We start from the raw sequence: 23,635 nt of genomic DNA, 5'->3' as shown, positions 1-23,635 counted from the left end.
TTCTGCTGGTTATCATGATGTTTCAAGCAGAACTTTAAAATATTATTATGCTGACTTAATAGGTTTGCCCATTGGCTGTTCTTATAATCAATGACTTGGGGCATATTTCCTGACAGACTTAAATGTGATGTACTAACACCCATCTACAAAATTGGAGAAAAGGATACTACCTCTAGTTACAGACCCATTATACTCACACCAATTTTTTCAAATGTTTTTAATATTTGATGGTGATACAAGTATTTTAATTGAGGGTACAGACTCAGCCATACCAGACACAACTCAGATAACAGGTTGTCTTCATTTCATGAAGAATCCTAGTATCATGCAATCAAGAGGAACTCTTAATAAGTATCAAGACATAGTGGAAAAACGTTGGATTCATTGAAATTTTTTATTCACTTTGAAGAAAATTTAGAAGTGGACATAGAATCAAAACTATGGGAAAAATGATTAAGATAGTTAAGCTTGGAGACACACCTTTAAATTTTGTTAATACAAAGCATTCCTTGATAACTCTGAAGAAGAGTTCCAGTTTGTAATCTGCTCTACTATGTTTAGGGACTTATCACAATGTGGCTCCACCATACAATGCCCTCCATTATATGGTGAGTGGTTATCTTTGTTCATTCCAGTGCTTGTGTCCCCTCCCAGAAATTTCCAGTGTTGTAATAACACAGATACACATTGTTCATGAAAGGAATTTTGCTAATGTCTATATTTGTGAGTGATACTTTCCTTTCAGTTTGATAAATGATGTTTTTATAGGGATCACAGTAAAGGGATGGCATATATATTCAGCTTTATTGTATATATAAAAAACAAAGGTGCTGTAACTTACCAAACAAGAAAGCACTGGTAGATAGACACAATAAAAAACACACAAACACACACACAAATTTCAAGCTTTCGCAACCCAAGGTTGCTTCATCAAGAAAGAGGGAAGGAGAGGGAAAGATGAAAGGATGTGGGTTTTTTGAGGCCTGTTGGGTAATGGGAAGGGAGCCTATATTGAAGAGCAAGTTCCCATCTCCGGAGTTCTGATAGGTTGGTGTCAGTGGGAAGTATCCAGATAACCCGGATAGTGTAATACTGTGCCAAGATGTGCTGGCCGTGCACCAAGGCATGTTTAGACACAGGGTGATCCTCATTACCAACAAACACTGTCTGCCTGTGTCCGTTCATGCGAATGGACAGTTTGTCGCTGGTCATTCCCACAGAGAAGGCTTCACAGTGTAGGCATGTCAGTTGGTAAATCATGTGCGTGCTTTCACACGTGGCTGTGCCTTTGATTGTGTACATCTTCCGGGTTACAAGACTGGAGTAGGTGGGGGTGGGAGGGTGCAAGGGACAGGTCTTACACCAGGGACAGTTACAAGGGTAGGAGCCAGAGGTTAGGGAAGGTGGTTTGGGGATTTCATAGGGATGAACCAAGAGGTTACGAAGGTTAGGTGGACGGCGAAATGACACTCTTGGTGGAGTGGGGAGGATTTCATGAAGGATGGATCTCATTTCAGGGCAGGATTTGAGGAAGACATATCCCTGCTGGAGAGCCACATTCAGAGTCTGATCCAGTCCCCGATAGAAGTGGGGCACTTTTGGGGTTCTTCTGTGGGAGGTTGTGGGTTTGAGGGGATGAGGAAGAGGCTCTGGTTATTTGCTTCTGTACCAGGTCGGGAGGGTAGTTGTGGGATGCAAAAGCTGTTTTCAGGTTATTGGTGTAATGGTTCAGGGATTCAGGACTGGAGCAGATTCATTTGCCACGAAGACCTAAGCTGTAGGGAAGGTACTGTTTGATATGGAATGAGTGGCAGCTGTCATAATGGAGGTACTGTTGCTTGTTGGAGGGTTTGATGTGGACGGATGTGTGAAGCTGGCCATTGGACAGATGGAGGTCAACGCCGAGGAAAGTGGCATGGGATTTGGAGTAGGACCAGGTGAATCTGATGGAACCAAAGGAGTTGAGGTTGGAGAGGAAATCCTGGAGTTCTTCTTCACTGTGAGTCCAGATCATGAAGATGTCATCAATAAATCTGTAGCAAACTTTGGGTTGGCAGGCTTGGGTAATGAAGAAGGCTTCCTCTAAGCAACCCATAAATAGGTTGGGGTATGAGGGGGCCATTCTGGTACCCATGGCTGTTCCCTTTAATTGTTGGTATGTCTGGCATTCAAAAGTGAAGAAGTTGTGGGTTAAGATGAAGCTGGCTAAGGTAATGAGGAAAGAGGTTTTAGATAGGGTAGCAGGTGATCGGCGTGAAAGGAAGTGCTCCATCGCAGCGAGGCCCTGGACATGCGGGATATTTGTGTATAAGGAAGTGGCATCAATGGTTACAAGGATGGTTTCCGGGGGCAACAGATCGGGTAAGGATCCCAAGCGTTCGAGAAAGTGGTTGGTGTCTTTGATGAAGGATGGGAGACTGCATGTAATGGGTTGAAGGTGTTGATCTATGTAGGCAGAGATACATTCTGTGGGGGCTTGGTAACCAGTTACAATGGGGCGGCCAGGATGTTTGGGTTTGTGAATTTTAGGAAGGTGGTAGAAGGTAGGGGTGGGGGGTGGCGGTGGGTCAGGAGGTTGATGGAGTTGGGTGAAAGGTTTTGTAGGGGGCCTAAGGTTCTGAGGATTCCTTGAAGCTACTCCCAATGATCCAACTCCCCAAGACAGTATCAAAATTGAACGCTGCCTGGAACAGTTCCGTCCTCTGTCACAGCGGGACCCACCTCCTCTACCTCAAAACCACCCTCTCCAAACCTTCCAGGAATTTCTCACTTCCAACCTTGCCTCTCAGTCTTTCTTGAAAAACCTTAATCCTACTCCCAACATCACCACAGCTGAAGCCCCGGCTATCTGTGATCTGAAGGCTGACCAATCCATTGTCATTCTTCCGGCTGACAAGGGTTCCACGACCATCGGGAGTATGTGGCTGAGGGACTGCGTCAGCTTTCAGCCAACACTACATACAAAGTTTGCCAAGGTAATCCCATTCCTGATGTCCAGGCACAGCTGCTGATAATGCTGACTCCTGATGTACATTATCACAATTAATAATAATGATCAAATATAATTATTTCTTAAACAGGCAATCAAGTCAAATAAATGTAAGTCTTGTGTAACTTTTGACTGTATACTAGTTTATTCAATGACATAAATGTTTGATGACATTGAGAGTGTAAGACTAAATATGGGAAAATCCATTTGAAAAAACTGTCAAAGTTCTGAGGAGGCAGAACGGCTGACCATCACTTACCTTCAGTGAATGAAATTCCTAGTATTGACAATGGAAATACATAAAAATAGAAAGTACTATTCCTAACTTTCGAAATTTGTGTGGTCCTTTCTCAGCAGCAGAATGGGATATTGTTGGGGAAGGTCAGAAAGGAGGGGCATGTTTCTCAGTACTTGAGTTGAGAAGGATTGACCTATTGTCAACTGATCCCTCTTTTCTCCGGAGGAAGGTACTTACTGGTTCTGAAAGCTAGGAATAGTACATTCTAGTTTCTATCAGTAATTTTGCCTTTTTAAGTTAGATGCTGCCAGCCAGCTTTTCTGTATTCTTGTAATTTAAGGTTAAAAATAGTGTGAGCTAAAAGTATAGATGTTACACTATTCAATAAATAAAGCCGAATATAGCACAAATTGAAACTTGTGTGTGTACATTATTGCAATGTCATTGCAGCTAATAAAATATTAACACTTTCAAGTGAGACTCGGGCACCATCTTGAAAGGGCTCAAGTGATCTAATGTGTACAGTAAGTGTGCAGTAGTATGGAAGAGGTAGCAAACCATAATGGTGGAACACAGGTAAAATTAGAAGTCCCAAACAGTTGGTAACATCTGTAGCATTATCATGCTTGTATCATTCATTATAATGTTGTCATCTATTTCTATTCCAATACAACTACCCATTTTTTTAACTGTAACAAATTGTCACTTTACTTTTAAAAGAAAAAAATTACTATGGTTCTTTGATTATTTTGCTTTAAAGTAGTGAAGAGAAGTAATTTTCTTCGGCCTGGCAAGAAAATGCTGTAAGGCTTGCCTGTGATAGGATACACTGACCAAGGGAAGATAACTAGTAAAAATGGTAGGAAGCATCCCCTCATTGTGGGAACATCAGGCTACTGTCTGCCACTACTTGTCAATAACTTCATTATGTAGTCACAGTATAAGTAGTCACAGTAATTGTGAAAATGTAGAAATTATAAATGTGAGATTTGACATTGGACTATATTCTGAGGGGCAATGATTGTTCCACAAACAACACCGAAAGTGAAACAAAGCCCAGCATCCAGCAAAATTACACTTTTAAAGAAGAAATTCTGTACATGTTCATTCTACCATACTTCTACAAAGTGAGAGACAGAATTGACCATACACTTAAAAACGTAGCATAAAGACAATATGCAAGACCAGAAGGAAGGTACATGATGTGTGCACAAATGTGATGTTGCTTTTGGCTGCTGTTATTTTTATTTTAGTATTGCAAGTTTGGCATTTGTGCAGGTTTCAAACATAAGACACGCAGGTTGATCTCTGTCAACATCAGCCTGCATGTCACTCATCTTATACTTGAAAATGGGACAAATCCCAAAAATTGCAATAGTAAAATAAAAGCAATAACAGCTAAAAGCAACATTACATCGTTTAAAAAAACCTATATGAATATTAAGATCCAGATGCCATACTCAGCAAAGAAGGGAAGGTTGGATAATGGATGGAACATATAGAAGGTTTATACAAGAGAAAGACACTTGAAGACAGTATTATAAAAAGGGAAGAAGAATTAGATGATACTGCAAAAAGAATTTCACAGCGAACTGATACACCCAAGTCGAAAAAAGGCACCTGGAGTAGATTGCATTTGGTCAGAATTATTGAGATCTTTAAGGGAGCTGGCCAAGACAAAAATATTCAACCTAGAACGCAAGGTGCATAAAACAGGTGAAATACCCTCAGACTTGGTGAAGAATGTAATAATTCAAAATCTGAGGAAGTCAGGTGTTGACAGTTGTGAATACTACTGCACTCTCTGCTTAATAAGTCACTGCCTCAAACTACTGACAATTATTTACATGAGAATACGAATACTGGTAGAAACTGACATAGGGGAAGAAAGGTTTGTTCTGGAGAAATGTATGGATGTGCAAGACAATACTGAGCCTATGACTTGTCTCAGAAGTTAGGTTGAAGAAAGCAAACCTATATTTGTAGCATTTGTAGATGTAAAAAAAGCTTCTCTCAGTTTTGATTAGAATACACTCTTTGAAAGTCTGATGGTATCAGGCAAAGAATACAGGGAACCATTGGTTACTTCAACTTGTACAGAAACCAGAAAGCAGCTATAAGAATTCAAGGACATGAAAGGGAAGCTGCAGTGGGGGAGGACGTGACACTGGATTGTAGCTTCTCCCTGACATTAATCTGTACACTGAGCAAGCAGTAAAGGAAAGCAAAGAAAAGTTTGGAAAGAGAATTAAAGATCATGGAGCAGAAATAAAAATTGTGAAGTTAGCTGATAACTTTGTAATTGTGTCAGATGACATTGGACTTTAAGAATCAGTTGATTGGAATGGCTAGTGTGCTGAAAAGAGGTCATGAGATGGATATCAACAAAAGTAAAATAAGGATAGTGTAAGTGAATCAAATCAGATCAGATGACCGTAAGGGAATTACATTAGGACATTAGACACTGAAAGCAATAGATGAGTTTTGCTGTTTGGGCAACAAAATAACTGTTGATGGCTGAAGTAGGGAGGACATAAAATACAGGTCAACAATAGAAAAAAAAAAATTGAAAAGAGAAATTTGTTAAGACTGAAATAAATTGAACTATTAGGAAGTCTTCTCTGAAGACGTTTCTTCGAGATGTAGCCTTGTACAGAAGTGAAACATAGATGATAAACAATTTAGGTTACAAGAGGATAAAGGCTTTAGTGGAAAATTTGTGGCACGCCTTGACTAAAAGAAGGGATCATTTGAAAGAACACATCCCAAAAAATAAGGACTTGTCAGTTTGGTAATGATGGGAAGTGTGGGTGGTAAAATTGTAGAGAACAATGAAGGTTGACTACAATGAGCAATTTAGAATGGATGTAGGTTGTAGTAACAGGTCGCAGATGAAGCATCTTCCACAGGTAGTCTAAAATGGAGAGTTGCACCAAAACAGACAACAACAACAACAATATACAGAGTGTGTCTGCGATTAGCCAAAGAAAAATGAAACACCCTCATAGTGCCAAGGGTTTCCTGAATAGCACGCACTTGTAGCAAAGTTTATACTGAAATGACAGGATGATCCATTATTGTCAGAATCTAATAATGTAAATGAAATTGCAGGCTGAGAAAGGAGGAAAAATTGGCCTTATATGAGCCCATGTTGACTGATGTCTTTGGAAGGGAATTACTGTAGCTGTTCTTTTCAAGAATCCATCAAGATCTTTAAGCACAATAATAATTTCAACAAGAAAGAGGAAAATCACTGGCTAAGCAGATTTTGGATTTTTGTCTTACAAAGGATGATGACTGCAGTTTGAAAGTGGGAAGGCATGCCAGTAATGACCAGGAAAGCTGTGACAGTTCAGTCCAACAAAAGCAATGGAAGATGATTCTTTGAAAATGACAGCCATATATGCTGGTGAATCATCACATTATCAGCAAGATTAAAGTGAAAGCATGGTTGTTATAGCATATTAGTACACAATACAGTCTAATCTAACACTTCGTCATTAAAACAGTATGTAATAACATCACACTGTGCTGAGATGTGAAGGGAGACAGTGACATGTGTATGCACATATCATCATCAGCTTTTTTTACACATGTTCCAACAAAGTACTAACAACATTATAAATAAAAGCAGCATATGGACAATGTGCATTTTTTTGTATTCAGTCAAAATTTTTTAACTGAATAGAATAAATTCTGGGCACAGTGGAAAGTGATTCAGACACCAACAGAAAACAGAGTTTTTCAGCAGAAGTAATTAAGAAACTTAAAAAGAGAGAACTTTTATTGATAGCATTGAATCATGGTGCCTGAATGCAGTCCACTACTGAACAATGTCCATAAAACAATAAAAACAAAAACAAAATTGAGAGCTTGTAAACGATTTAGATACATATTGTAATACACTGACATACATCTACAATCAAATGCCATGTGGCCCTATATGTATCAGATCATAAAGACTGCAAAGTAGTTGAGAAAACAGTATTTGCAGTAAGGAAATAAAACTCAAGTTAAAGACATGTAACTTTTACTCAGCTAAATACAGCTAGTAAGTAATGTTTCTGGGGCGACATGTTCATGGGAATGCTCTAGTTAATACAAACATGTTTCTTGCAACAGACTTGAATGGTGAGCAATTATTTGGTAATTATACACAAATTACCATTTCTTATACAGCAAATGAAAAAGTGTTAAATAAACATCTTTTATGCTAGATTAACTAAAAAAATAGCTTTTTTTTGCATTTACAGAGACTTATGAATGTGCCATGTAAGCTATTAAGTAACTTAATTTGGTTCAGTTTTAATATCGTCATCTTTCTTGTCTTCTATGTTTATGCCAGACTGCAATAGATTTGTAATACTTTCAACATCTACAGTTTCATCTTGTTCGTGTATCTTCTTAAGTGCATTGCTGACAATGCAGAGGTCACCACGGAGTTCTGATACCAGTGCAGCTATCTTCTGTGCACTGCTTAACACTTCAACACTTTGTGTGTATGGATTATAACGGACACCAAATGGCCGCTGGATGTGACTAGCATATGCTCTGAAATACCAACAAGAAAGAATTAGAAAAGTTAAGATATAGAATTCTTTGCAAGAAAAGTATGCTGTCTTACAGAATACAACATGTCTAAAAACAAAGATGATGTGACTTACCAAACGAAAGTGCTGGCACGTCGATAGACACACAAACAAACACAAACATACACACAAAATACTAGCTTTCGCAACCAATGGATGCTTCGTCAGGAAAGAGGGAAGGAGAGGGAAAGACGAAAGGATTACTTTGCTGCAAGTGCGTGCTATTCAGGAAACCCTTGGCACTATGAGGGTGTTTCATTTTTCTTTGGCTAATCGCAGACACACTCTGTATATTGGGCTGCACTTCTGCCTCGACTGACATCTCTGCCCAAACTCTTTGCCTCTGTATATGTCTGCTTGTGTCTGTATATGTGTGGATGGATATGTGTGTGTGTGCGCGAGTGTATACCCGTCCTTTTTTCCCCCTAAGGTAAGTCTTTCCGCTCCTGGGATTGGAATGACTCCTTACCCTCTCCCTTAAAACCCACATCCTTTCGCCTTTCCCTCTCCTTCCCTCTTTCCTGATGAGGCAACAGTTTGTTGCGAAAGCTTGAATTTCATGTGTATGTTTGTGTTTGTTTGTGTGTCTATTGACCTGCCAGCACTTTCGTTCGGTAAGTCACATCATCTGTGTTTTTAGATAAACTAATTAGTTAATTACTCTAATGATATATTATTAATATAGTACTTATTGTCTCTAATAATCATTGACAAAGATAAAATTGATAAAAAGAAGCTTTTTGTTTCCTGGTTCATAGCATCATTTTGGAATACGTATCTCCAAGCAACAACCCAGTTTGCTTGCAGCAAGCAGAATCACTGATGTAGATGAACACCCAATGAAGAATTTCTACATCGACTAGCACAAAGTTAAGTAAATAAAATTGTTTGACTTCCAATTACCTATAATAACTTTATAATTATCCCAAAAATGGATGTATTGTTTGTTTTTTGCCAGTTTTGCAAACTTTGTTAGTACCTAGATTACTGAAGCCAACAGAGAAAGCCAAATGTGTTTAATTTAGCATATGCTTATAACCTTATGCTTTGAATACATCATCTGTGATGTACAGGATGATTCAAAAAGAATACCACAACTTTAGGAATTTAAAACTCTGCAACGACAAAAGGCAGAGCTAAGCACTATCTGTCGGCGAATTAAGGGAGCTATAAAGTTTCATTTAGTTGTACATTTGTTCGCTTGAGGCGCTGTTGACTAGGCGTCAGCGTCAGTTGATGCTAAGATGGCGACCGCTCAACAGAAAGCTTTTTGTGTTATTGAGTACGGCAGAAGTGAATCGACGACAGTTGTTCAGCATGCATTTCGAACGAAGTATGGTGTTAAACCTCCTGATAGGTGGTGTATTAAACATTGGTATAAACAGTTTACAGAGAATGGGTGTTTGTGCAAAGGGAAAAGTTCTGGACGGCCGAGAACGAGTGATGAAAATGTAGCACGCATCCAGCAAGCATTTGTTCGCAGCCCAGGAAAATCGACTCGCAGAGCTAGCAGAGAGCTGCAAATTCCACAATCAACTGTATGGAGAGTCCTACAAAAAAGGTTAGTTATGAAACCTGAACGTCAACTACCCGAGGCGATGGATCGGCCGCCAGGCAGCCCATGACAGAGCACTTCATCACTGGCCTCCAAGAAGCCCTGATCTTACCCCCTGCAATTTTTTCTTATGGGGGTATGTTAAGGATATGGTGTTTCGGCCACCTCTCCCAGCCACCATTGATGATTTGAAACGAGAAATAACAGCAGCTATCCAAACTGTTACACCTGATATGCTACAGAGAGTGTGGAACGAGTTGGAGTATCGGGTTGATATTGCTCGAGTGTCTGGAGGGGGCCATATTGAACATCTCTGAACTTGTTTTTGAGTGAAAAAAAAACCTTTTTAAATACTCTTTGTAATGATGTATAACAGAAGGTTATATTATGTTTCTTTCATTAAATACACATTTTTAAAGTTGTGGTATTCTTTTTGAATCACCCTGTATTTCCTCAGTTGAGTAAAAATATTGCTATGTTAATTGTATTATATAAAACCAACAAGTAAGAGGACAACATTTTGATCTGCTTATAGTCTGATATGATCCTTAAAGAAACTGTCAAGTCAGCTGGTTGCTATCATCTGTGGCAACACAGAAAACATTGCCTGCAATGACTTATTTCAAAAGCATATACTCTCCTGTTCTACAGTTTCTTTTTTTCAATTCTCTTAAACACTGACTGATGCATACCAGAAAACTGTTGGTTACATATTTAATTTCTAAGTTTCTTGATATATGTATGTAATAGTTTTGTTGAGTTGCTGTTTTTTTTTTTTTTTTTTGTTGTTTTTTTTTTTAATCTTTTCCATTCTGCGATGGAAACATCTATGTGGAAAGGACGGGCTGCTACTCACCACATTGAGGAGGCACTGAGTTGCTAACAGTGTAATGAAAGATAATGCTCAATCAAACAATGGAAAAGCCAGGATTGAATAATGACAATATTATGAAAAGGGTAGATTGCTACTCACCATATAGTGGAGACGTTGAGTGGCAGACAGGCACAACAAAAAGACTGCCAAACAAGTGAGCTTTCGGCCAAAAGACCATCTTCCAATCTAGACAACATACACACGTTCACACAGGCACAACACACACCCGCATTACCACTGGCTGCCAAGGCCAAACTCTGAGCAACTGTGCATGGAGGTAGGGGTAAGGGGAAGGCTGTAGTGGGGAGGGGGAGGGATAGCAGGATAGAGGTGGGGGACAGAATAAAGTGCTGCTTGTTGGAGCGTACAGGGATGTGTTGGGGACATCGTAGGGCAATTAGCTGTAGTCAGGAGGTTAGGGGTTGGTGGGAGCGGAAGAGGAGAACACTAAAGAGACAGTGCATGTGTTGATGGAATAGCACTACACAGCCTTCTATTCCACCAATGCACTCACAGTAGTTCTTTACCTTCCCCCCCCCCCCCCCCGTCCCCCTCCCCCCACACCCCCCGCCCCTCAATCTGCCAATGCAAATAGCTGCCCTATCCTGTACCCACCACTTCCCTGTATGCGCCCACAAGTAGCACTTTACCATCCCCTACCCCTACCCTGCTATCCCTCCTGCTCCGCACCCCACCCTCCTCCTTACCTGCACCACCCTAATTGATTTTCCCATAATGCGCAGTTGCTTGCAGTCCAGCCTCGGCAGTGGCCATGTGCGTGTGAGTTGGTGCTTGTGTGAAAGTGTGCGTGTTTACTTTAGAAGAAGGCCTTTTGGCTGAAAGGTCACTTGTTTAGCAGTCTTTTTGTCATGTCTATCTGCAAGGCAACATCTCAACTACAATGTGCGTAGCAACCTGTCTTGTCAAAATATTGAAAAAGAATGCTAGAAATATTTCGGCTTTCAGACAATGTCCTTCTTCAGAAGTAGAAAAATCACACACACAGCCACTGTCTACAGTCTTCCGCCTTTTCCTGTCTGAAACTGAAATATTTGTAGTACTTCCATTTTGCCTGCCTGCAACTCAGTGCCTCTTCTATGTTGTGAGTAGTAGCACTCTATTCTTTGCAAATTGTTCTTTCCAATCCTGTACATAAATGATTCTTGACTTCTTGTGTGGAGACCCAAGTTTTAATTGCAAACCACCAAACTACTTTAAATTATTTTAAACAATTTATTGGTACAATGGTGGTATAGAATGGAAGAGATTATTTATTTGAAGAGATTTGTTTGTAAGGAACAATTCAGTTCCATTAAGGAAGCCAATCCTTCCACCTTCCCTGACAAAAAATAAATTTGTTATGAAGATAATGTTTCAGTATATCTGAAAGAAATAGCATCTTATAAAAATAGCAATACGAGATAGAAAATAAAACTTTAGTAATTACGTGAAGATAAACTCGTAGCAAAAGGTGAGGCATATATTTTTATGCACATGAGGAAATTATTATTATTATTAAACATAGGGCAAATAATATATTTTAATAGACCAGTCTTTGCAGCTGAGATCTCTAAGTGGCAATTGCACCACGAAGCCTTTGCACCATGAAGTCTTAAATTACATTTTCATGATGGTACTTAATTAGAAATTTGCTCAATTGGATTGGCTTTAGTATATTGTTTCAAAGAACTACATTATGTATGATTGCATACATAGTCACTTCGACAATATATGTGCCATCTACACCAAAGAACCAAAGAAACTGATACACCTGCCTAATATCATGTAGGGCCCTCATGAGTACGCAGAAGTGCTGCAACACAATGTGGCATGAACGCGACTAATGTCTGTAGTAGTGCTGGAGGGAATTGATACCATGAACCCTGCGGAGCTGTCCATAAACCGGTAAGAGTATGAGGGGATGTAGATCTCTTCTGAACAGCATGTTGCAAGGCATCCCAGATTTGCTCAATAATGTTCATATCTGGGGATTTTGGTAGTGTTTAAACTCTGAAGGGTGTTCCTGGAGCCAATCTGTACCAATTCTGGATTTGCGGCATGTCATATTGTCATGCTGGAATTGTCCAAGTCCGTCGGAATGCACAGTGGGCATGAATGGATGCAGATGATCAGACAGGATGCTTACTACGTGTCACCTGTCAGAGTCGAAACTAAATGTATCAGCAGTCCCATATCACTTCAACTGGACATGCCCCACATTGTTACAGAGCCTTCACCAGCTTGAGCAGTCCCCTGCTAACATGCAGAGGATCAATGGATTCATGAAGTTGTCTCCATATCTGTACAAGTCCATCTGCTCAATACAATTTGAAATGAGACTCGTCCGAACAGGCAACATGTTGACAGTTATCAACAGTCCAATGTTGATGTTGATGGGCCCAGGCGAGGTGTAAAGTTTTGTTTCATACAGTCATCAAGGATACACAAGTGGGCCTCTGGCTCCAACGTCCCATACCGATGATGTTTCATTGAATGGTTCGCATGCTGATACTTGACAGCCCAGCATTGAAATCTCTAGCAATTTGCAGAAGGGTAACACTTCTGTCACTTTGAACAGTTCTCTTCAGTCATCATTGGTCCTGTTATTGCAGGATCTTTTTCTGGCTGCACAGATGTCACAGAATTGATGTTTTACCAGATTACTGATGTTCACAGTATGCTGGTGAAATGGTTATGTGGGAAAATCCCCACTTCATTGCTACCTCAGAGATGCTGAGCCCCATCGCTCATTCGCTGACTTTAACACCACATTCAAACTCACTTAAATCTTGCTAACGTGCCATTGTAGCAGCAGTAACTGATCTAGCAACTGTACCAGACACTTGTTGTTTTATATAGGTGTTGCTGAACGCAATGCCATATTCTGCTTATTTACATGTCTCTGTATTTGAATACTCATGCCTATACCAGTTTCTTTGGTGCTTTATTGTATATTGTACAGTTTCATATTGGAAACACATGTACACTTTGGGAGGGTTCGTCCTTTAGTACACTTTTCTTCACCTCTTTCTTGTGCTGGAGTGTATATAAATAACTTTTAAGAGTATAGTCCAACGAGTGTTATTTATCACAATTATGAATTGTTTCATGTAATTTAACTGTGAAATTTGTACCCATAACCTCATCAAAAAACTTATGTCCATTGTAACATTCCGTAACTATCTTGTCCCATATCTTATGTACCCATAAATTCATAAAAAATTTGACATATTGAGTTTTAATTGTCACCTCATTTTCTCCTTTGCTTCCTCGAATGAATCTGTGTAGTAATAAGCATTCTGGTATGCAGTAATGATACACTCCTCATGACAGGTCACATCTGGATTAAAGCGTTTTATTTTATCTGTTGCTGCGACAGCATGGCGAAGCTCAGCAACAGATGACAAAAGTCCAGCTCCATATACTCTCAGTTGACCATCTTGCTTACACAAACCAAATTCAACTGTGAAGAAGTAGAGCTGTAAAATACAAAATTTTGATTTGATATTCTGAACAAAAAATTGTTAAAAATTAGCTGCAATTAAAATTTATCATCATCATCTTAAAAATTATTATGATTATTATTATTATTATTATTATTATTATTATTATTATTATTATTATGAGAAAACCTTTCTCAGACATTATATCTGGTTAACAATGGAAAGTGACACGAACCTTGATCAAGCGTGACTTCCTTTTAACTGTACGGTATATGTTACATTGCCTGTACGGTATATGTTACATTGCATTTAGGAACTTTCAGGTAATTGAACAAGTATCAATAATTACAGATTTCTGTAGTTGTATATATACATTTGGTTGTAGCTGTATTGTGTTGATGTACTGGTGGATATTGTGTGGTATGACTCCTGTAGTTAATAGTATAATTGGTATAATGTCAACTTTATCCTGATGCCACATGTCCTTGACTTCCTCAGCCAGTTGGATGTATTTTTCAATTTTTTCTCCTGTTTTCTTCTGTATATTTGTTGTATTGGGTATGGATATTTCGATTAGTTGTGTTAATTTCTTCTTTTTATTGGTGAGTATGATGTCAGGTTTGTTATGTGGTGTTGTTTTATCTGTTATAATGGTTCTGTTCCAGTATAATTTGTATTCATCTTTCTCCAGTACATTTTGTGGTGCATACTTGTATGTGGGAACGTGTTGTTTTATTAGTTTATGTTGTATGGCAAGTTGTTGATGTATTATTTTCGCTACATTGTCATGTCTTCTGGGGTATTCTGTATTTGCTAGTATTGTACATCCGCTTGTGATGTGGTCTACTGTTTCTATTTGTTGTTTGCAAAGTCTGCATTTATCTGTTGTGGTATTGGGATCTTTAATAATATGCTTGCTGTAATATCTGGTGTTTATTGTTTGATCCTGTATTGCAATCATGAATCCTTCTGTCTCACTGTATATATTGCCTTTTCTTAGCCATCTGTTGGATGTGTCTTGATCGATGTGTGGCTGTGTTAGATGATACAGGTGCTTGCCATGTAGTGTTTTCTTTTTCCAATTAACTTTCTTTGTATCTGTTGATGTTATGTGATCTAAATGGTTGTAGAAGTGGTTATGAAATTGCAGTGGTGTAGCTGATGTATTTATATGAGTGATTGCTTTGTGTATTTTGCTAGTTTCTGCTCGTTCTAGAAAGAATTTTGTTAAATTGTCTACCTGTCCATAATGTAGGTTTTTTATGTCGATAAATCCCCTTCCTCCTTCCTTTCTGCTTAATGTGAATCTTTCTGTTGCTGAATGTATGTGATGTATTCTATATTTGTGGCATTGTGATCGTGTAAGTGTATTTAGTGCTTCTAGGGCTGCGTTATTCCATTTCACTACTCCAAATGAGTAGGTCAATATTTGGTATAGCATAAGTATTTATAGCTTTTGTCTTGTTTCTTGCTGTCAATTCTGTTTTCAGTATTTTTGTTAGTCTTTGTCTATATTTTTCTTTTAGTTCTTCTTTAATATTTGTATTATCTATTCCTATATTTTGTCTGTATACTAGGTATTTATAGGCATCTGTTTTTTCCATCGCTTCTATGGAGTCACTGTGGTTATTCAATATGTAATCTTCTTGTTTAGTGTGTTTTCCCTTGACTATGCTATTTTTCTTACATTTGTCTGTTCCAAAAGCCATATTTATATCATTTCTGAATACTTCTGTTATCTTTAGTAATTGGTTGAGTTGTTGATTGGTTGCTGCCAGTAGTTTTATATCATCCATGTATAGCAAATGTGTGATTTTGTGTGGGTATGTTCCAGTAATATTATATCCATAATTTGTATTATTAGCATGTTGGATAGTGGGTCCAGAGCAAGACAGAACCAGAAAGGACTTAATGAGTCTCCTTGGTATATTCCACGCTTAATCTGTATTGGCTGTGATGTGATATTATCTGAATTTGTTTGGATATTAAGTGTGGTTTCCAGTTTTTCATTACTATGTTTAGAAACTGTATCAATTTAGGATCTACTTTGTATATTTCCAATATCTGTAGTAACCATGAGTGGGGTACACTATCAAAAGCTTTTTCGTAATCAATGTATGCGTAGTGTAGCGACCTTTGTTTAGTTTTAGCTTGATATGTCACCTCTGCATCTATTATCAGTTGCTCTTTACATCCTCGTGCTCCTTTGCAGCAGCCTTTTTGTTCTTCATTTATAATTTTGTTCAGTGTTGTATGTGTCATTAATTTCTGTGTAATGACTGAAGTTAATATTTTGTAGATTGTTGGTAGGCATGTTATGGGGCGATATTTAGCTGGGTTTGCTGTGTCTGCTTGATCTTTAGGTTTCAGATAAGTTATTCCATGTGTAAGTGTATCAGGGGATGTGTATGGGTCTGCAATGTAACTGTTAAATAATTTAGTTAGATGTGAATGTGTTGAGGTGAACTTCTTTAGCCAGAAATTTGCTATTTTATCATTTCCAGGGGCTTTCCAATTGTGCGTAGAATTAATTGCTCGGGTGACTTCATGTTGCAAAATTATCACTTCAGGCATTTGTGGTATCATCTTGTATGAGTCTGTTTCTGCTTGTATCCACCGTGCATGCCTGTTATGTTGTACCGGGTTTGACCATATGTTGCTCCAGAAGTGTTCCATGTCTGTTATGTTTGGTGGATTGTCTATTTTTATGTGTGTGTTATCTATTGTTTGGTAAAATCTCTTTTGGTTTGTGTTGAATGTTTGGTTTTGTTTCCTTCTATTTTCACTTTTTTTGTACCTTCTAAGTCGTTTGGCCAATGCTTGTAATTTCTGCTTCTTTTCATCTAATTGCTCTATTGCTTCTTGTTGTGAGATTTTACCTAACCTTTTTCGTTTTTTGTCTGATATTTCATTTCTTATAAATTGTGTTAGCTGTCCGAAGTCTTTTCTCAGTTTTTCTATTCTGATCTGTAGCCTGTGTTGCCATGCTGGTTTTGTGGGTTTCTTCTGTGTGTTGGTTGGTTCTGATCTCTGCCTAGTGTGTATATTTAGTGTAGTGAGTGCTCCTACATAAACCAGTAGTTGTAACTCTTCCATAGTTGTATTTTCATTTATTTTGTTGTGTATGATTGTGTTGATAGTTGTTATTGTTGTTTCGACTTGTGGGTTATTTGGTGGTCTATGCAAGATTGGTCTAATGTCTGTATTTGTGTCTTTGTATTCTATATATGTCAGCTGAAATTTCTCTTCTATATCTAATATATGTGTCACTTTGTGTTCTATTTGTGCTTGTTCTGGCGGCTGTCTTAAGATTTCGTTTTCCTCTGATTGTTTAATTGACGCGTTTTGTTCTTTGTTTGTTTTCTCTGGGATGTTTGAGTCCATTAATGTATTTTCTTCTTCTTCTTCTGATTGCACATAATTTTGTTCCAGTATTTGTTGTACTTGTTGTTTGATGTTTTCTAATTCTGACTGGGGTATCCTGTCTTTTTTTTTTTTTTTTACGCGGATCATTATTATTATTATTAGTATTAGTATTATTATTTATATTTATTATTAAGAGGATGATGATTACAATGGTGTTTTAAGTTTACAAAAACTGTGACTGTGTGCTTACAAAGTGCCATGCAAGCTGACATTTCAGTTATTTCAGTATTTGTCTCTTAATGAAATGAGTCTGGAATACGACCGTAAGGATTAAACTGCATATATATGCAAAATAAAATATGCTGTTGAAATGGCCATGAGTATTTCTTTATTGGTCCTGTAAATTGTGATTTGGGACCAGTCAGGTTTGATACAGTAAATACAATTTATACATACTATGATTTTGAAAAATAATTCAATACATATTGCAAGTTGGTATAATATCTATAAAAACAAATAAGATGATAGAAACAATAGTATGGTTAAGAATATTTGATCAGTTACACTAATTTTATGGTGTTCCAAAACTTGGAAACAATAAATTTAAATTTGGTATCTGTTTCAAACAGGATGGCAATTGCTTATAGAGCGAAATACAGCATAACACACTCGTGCTCTCCAAATGTTTATGCTTGCTATATTGACATATGGATTATACCTCTGTGTAGTGTCATAAGAGTGAAAATCACAGTTATACTTGAAGACTTTTTTGTCTTTTAAGGGTCTTTTTTGTGAAGAATAGTGCTTCATTGTTATATAAACAATTAAAGGGCATTATATTGAGACTTTTAAATATTGGTGTAGAGGTATCACTGTATTTGACATGTTTTATTTTTCTTACAGATTTAGAGAACCTATATTCGAAGAACACTGTTTGTTCATTATGCTGCCACCATCATATATCTTGGGTAGAGGTTATGACAATAAGATGAGAGATTAGGGCATATAGACAGACATATAGATAGCCACTTTTGCCTCACTCAGTACGCAAGTGGAACATGGCAGAAAACTGATAATATAGGGACAAAAACCCTCCACCATGAACTGCACAGTGGCTTATTGAGTATATATGTAGATGCAGAAACAATGGCTTGTCATATGCTGTGAGATATTTGAAAATATATGTGATAAAAATCATGGAACAAGTATGTAACATTAATTTGACATTCAGACCGCAATTTGAAACTTCTCCAAATTTTTGTCGTGGTAGTTTGGTCCATTTACTGCTAAAACACATCTAAAAGAGCCACATTTTTAGGGTATCATTACCAAATTTTTATTCATGGTATGGTTCTGTCTTTCTCTTGTCTCATGAATTTTGGAATTACAAATACTGAGAGTGTGTAATAGCAAGTAAAACAAATTGGTCAAAAGAGGAAAGGAGGATTGACCTGATGGTTTTGATATTTACAGTGGGAGAGAACAGTTGAGATGCCATTAACATATAATGAGAATACTGGCAGGCCCAATACTGATCCTTGCAAGACTCCTGATACTGCATTTGTCCAATGTTAACTTTTTGTTCTAATCACTACACTATGTAATGTATGAGTGGAACCATTGTACAGCAGCTGAAGAAGAGCTAGGCTTTCGAGTTTAGCAAGTAAAATGTCAAAGTCCACAGTGTTAAATGCTTTGCTGAAATCTAAAAATCACATAATAGTCAGTGCTGTTTGTCCATGACTTGTTTTAAATCATCAGTCACTTTTATAAGAGCGGTCACCATACTGTGATTTTGCCAAAAACCAAACTGGTATTCATCTAAAAGGTTGTGGGATATGGTGTGAAATAATTAGTGAGCTGTCGACAAACTATATATTCTAAAGGATTGGATTCAATGGGGTATATAGTTGGAGAGTTCTTAGGTAATGGTTATATGAGTCCCTGCTTCCAGTCTGATGGGAAGGAGAAAGAGGTTAGAGAATTCTTAAAAATGTCCCTTTATATTGGGTGGCAATGGATCAATGAGAAAATTGATCATTTGTGCTGCAATATTATTGTGTCCTATAGCTGCAGAATGAATTCACAGCAATTGACTCCCTGACCATGTTAGGGCTTACAGTCTGCAGAGAGAAATTTCCTCATATCCACTAACCACTGACGCACTGAGGGAATCAGTAGTTTTTGCTCTTGTGTGTTGGTCACGTATTGATGTCGGCATTGTGAAATACTGATTTATGCCTTCATTAGAAAAAAGGTTCAGCAGCAGATATGGGTTTGCCTGTTTTTAGGCCTCCTAGATTTTTTCTCAGTACGGCACATCTGTGAAAGTACTCAGTGAGTGGGCATACCTGAATTTTGCATATCTGATGGATTGACTTGCTTGGTTGCATAACTGCCTGCATGTGATGTGATTATCAAATGTTGGGTGCCCCTTGCATTTCGTGTATGCTGTGTCTGTGACACTTACTGTTTTTAGGGGAGCATCCTCCACAACCTATGAGGTGGCTTGTTAAGTATGGATGCAGATGTAGATTGTTAAGACTGTCTGCAGATTTACTTTCTGACAGCTGCTTATATGCTTATTCCAGTTAAGACCACAATTATAACATCATAACATAACAATTACTTTTCTTTTTTTAATAAATCCTTTGACTCATTCTTCATTCTTGAACATTCCTCTTTATGAAGAGATTTTTTGAATATGATGGATGAGTGAATGAATGAAAGACTGGATGAATGGTTAAATAATTACATAGACACTCACATATGCATGATGTTGTGGTCTTCAGCAGTTACATTATGAATTATCCTATTGAGATCTTTCTCCTGTAATATCTAGTCTTTTGAACTGAATAGGCAGGAACTGTACCTTCAGTACATTCTGTTTCTTGTAAACCTCCCTGACTCAATATTTTCTAGTTCCTATCACTCGTTTGCTTATCTCCTTTTTGTACTTAACATAGTTCTGTCTGCCCAACCTTCTCTTCTTGGTCTGTTTGTAGTCTATCCCTCTATTTTGTAAACTTCTCTATTGATAATCTCCACGATCTTGTATTTACTATATATTCACTTCTTTTAAATTTGATCCTACTTGGGCACTTTTCTCTTAAGTGTAGATACTTACTCTCTGATTGTCTTTTCCTACTGCCTCACTTGTACTTACTCTCCCTTTTGACTCCCTCACCCCCCCCTCCGCCCCCTTTCCCACCCCACGAAACTTTTTATGATATTTACATCGCCAAGTAACCTCCCACTATCTTCACTTTCTCAAGTCTCCTTACCTTCCTGTCTCCTTACCTTCCTGTTTCCCCTAATCTGGAGCACCACTAATGTCAGTACCATCATAGTATTCAAGGTGTAAATGTCTTTGCTACAATGAAGAACACCACTGGGATAGATCATAAGTAATTAGTTACTTTTATGAGCTTCCTCAGAGTGCTTAATGTTTAAGGAGTACTGTAAGTTGTCTCTAAAACTGTTGTTTTCTGTATATCACATGTTCTCCATTCAAAAACTAACATTCTTGTCACATGGTCAAGAATACTGATGAGCAGTTGGATTAGAGGTAGCATTCATGTTGTCACACCCAGTAAGTCGCACTACACTGCTAAGATGGTTCAAATGGCTCTGAGCACTATGGGACTTAACATATGTGGTCATCAGTCCCCTAGAACTTAGAACTACTTAAACCTAACTAACCTAAGGACATCACACACATCCATGCCCGAGGCAGGATTCGAACCTGCGACCGTAGCAGTCGCACGGTTCCGGACTGAGCGCCTAGAACCGCGAGACCACCGTGGCCGGCACTGCTAAGATATAGCTATACAAAGGATGGGCAAGATTCAAGAGCTCAGTGAATGTGATCACTGTTAGATTATTGAGGTCAGAAATACATGACATTTCACCTCAAAAGGCACACAAGCACTAAACTGGCATGGACCAATTATGCCAAAGGTATAATGTCAGTCACCCAACACATCAACAAAATGTGGATAATGAGCTCACAAGAGGATACCTCAGATTGTTAACCTAGCGAGGTGGTGCAGTGGTTAGCATACTGGACTCACATTTGGGAGAGTGACAGTTCAAACCCCAATCAGATTGTTAGGTGGATCACAATATGTCAGACCATTTACTTCATCACTATATGACAGCACTATCTCAGCAGCTATACACATAAGTTTAATAAATATGAAATATTGCACTGAGGAACATCCTGTCCACAATCCTTCCATCATCCACTCAATCTCTGAAATATACTGATCCATCTTTATACTATACCTACTCCCACACACTCACCATATGGGTCATAACTCGGTAGAAAGTCCAGGTGCAAGACTTGTTCTATATGTGCACTCAACACATCCTGTTCCAGTCTCATCACAGGCATATCCTATCGTATCAGAGCCAGGGCCACCTGTGAAAGCAGTCATATCCATGGCAGTAGTGATAGGATACTGTGACACAAGGGAATATTGATGTATGGTGATCCACTTAGTGTCCCTGAATGCATGCACTTGATGATACACTCAACCCAATAACCATCCTGGCATTTGATTAATGTGTGGCAAAATTCTTGTGACTAGGCATTATGCATCGTATCTTGCCTTCACCACCGGGGGGGAAATGACTTAATGCAGGGGTGTTATAAATAGGCAGGCTATGTGACTTATTGGCAGTGAAGAGTTTGGTGACAGAGCTCAGAGGACCTGAATACAAAGGCTAACAGCTTCCTCCCTCCACACTCCCTGGGATCCAAGGTTCCATGCCATCAGGCTGCCCATTGAATTCTGTAAACATGGTGGGCCTTTGCCAGGTGGCAACAGTTCCACTCAAAGTAAGTGAAGTTGCCTGCAAGGACACTGCTTTGGCATCAGGTAGCCACCACTGCAGTGAATCATCAGTGCACCAACTCTTACAGCATACATGGTCCTGTGGTTCTTGGATGTGGCCGTCTTCACTACATCAGGTAGAAAGACACCTTGGGTCAACAGCAGGCCTTGCCCATCAGACAAGGGAAAACATCTGTGTCTTTTTTAGTTTGATATAACAAGAAGTTTTATTGTAACCTGCCTATGTAGTTGCTTCTCCTCCCCCCCCCCCCCCACCCCCCTCACCCTCTCCCCCACCCCCTCCCAACCTTTGGCAGACTTTTGACCCCACTGCGCACTGATTGAATCCACATTATCTTTTAGGGATTCCAACTGCATCATGCCCGGCAAAAGCAACACTCCCCAACTTCTCAGTGACTGACTGTAGTATCAGCCTGTTACGACTGGCAACTGTGATGGGTTTGCACAATTAGGGGGAGAGCTTGTACCATTCTGGTACTTGTTAGGGGTTTTGCCAATGTCAGCACTCCAGCAATGCCATTGTGATTAAGTTTCAGCCTGTGCCTACGGTAACCTCTTGTGGGTTTTCTTTTTCCTTTGTTCTCAGTTTTGTGTCCAGCCTCTTTTGTCCTTTATATACCATATACCACATTGGAAATAGAGGTGATTTCAGCTTGAGAAAGGGGTCCTAGAGTTAAACCTTGGAAACCATGATATGTACTCAGTGTAACCTATCAGGTACTGAGCCTCCATGTTCTGAGTCCCAGAATATAGTGTGTTGGGCATGTTAACAAAGAAGGCAGTACACCATGCAGTGCAGAGAAAGCACTTGGATAAACTATGGTGAGTCTTGGGTTACAGAGAAATAGAGATAAATATTGGTTAAATTTGAGAAAAGTGGAGTTGTCATGTGAGTTATAAGTCTGAGAGATCTTCCAGAGATGTACTCTAGTAGGTACATTGGATAGTGTCCATAGAGTGCCTGAGTTTCTCCCTTCACATTTTGTAGTGCTTCGAGACTTTTTGAGTAAATTCTAGAACCACTAGACCTTCCACTGTTTTGAACATGCAATATTTCAGAGGTGAGTGGGAGAAACGAATATGCCCTACTGTGCATCGTGTATTTGTATGTACAGGTCTAAAAATGAGAAGAAGATGGACCCGGAAGCCGGATGGTGGCAAACAAGTACCTGCTGTATGGTCCACAGAGTCTCCATGTTTGGGTTGAGAAGAACAAGGAAACTTTATGTAGTATTCTGTGCTCTTTAGTGTCTCTGTTGATTGTAAAAAGACTAATGAACAATTGAATATAGATTTCTATGTTCATTCGTTTCAAGACACATGTTCATATTTTCATATAGTTTTTAAACCAACTCTTATGTCTCAATGTGCTTAATTATATCTAAAGGTCGAGATATGATTGAGATGACAAAGATATTTATATGTCTAAGAAGAGAATTTTTTTCTGCATAGCAGTTCTATACATTGTTAATCAACAGGTACGTTGACACTGAAGTTCATATATGTTATCAATAGATTACAGAAATAAGAAGATATTATTTTCTGTCACGAAAAATGTTAGAATGTGGCGACACAAGTGACAAGATCCGAAGAAAACGGGAATTTCAGGACAGAAACAGGAGGAAGATATTAGGTGTTGCCATAGCAACTAGGCCTAACAAGATATGAGAACTGTTTCCAACAATTGTATTGAGTCCAATAAACCAATGGAAGAAAGGTGCT

At 38.6% G+C, this 23,635-nt stretch overlaps 1 protein-coding gene across 1 annotated transcript in view; it reads right to left on the bottom strand.

Annotated features, from left to right (window-relative positions):
- Positions 1 to 7,220: 7,220 nt before the first annotated feature.
- The window catches only part of LOC124612916 (tryptophan 5-hydroxylase 1), a 270,706-nt gene continuing 254,291 nt past the window's right edge, over positions 7,221 to 23,635 (bottom strand). Inside the window, exons 11-12 of the mRNA XM_047141405.1 lie at positions 13,495 to 13,724; positions 7,221 to 7,778 (exon numbers count right to left, since the gene is read on the bottom strand). Of these exons, the coding sequence (XP_046997361.1) occupies positions 7,517 to 7,778; positions 13,495 to 13,724 (492 nt within the window). The 3' untranslated portion in view covers positions 7,221 to 7,516. The remainder of the gene's footprint in view (positions 7,779 to 13,494; positions 13,725 to 23,635) is intronic.

This window comes from Schistocerca americana, chromosome 4 (assembly GCF_021461395.2).
Source record: "Schistocerca americana isolate TAMUIC-IGC-003095 chromosome 4, iqSchAmer2.1, whole genome shotgun sequence".
Classification (NCBI taxonomy): domain Eukaryota; kingdom Metazoa; phylum Arthropoda; class Insecta; order Orthoptera; family Acrididae; genus Schistocerca; species Schistocerca americana.
The sequence above is the reverse complement of the archived record's forward strand: the minus strand, read 5'-3'. Positions and strand labels throughout refer to the sequence as shown.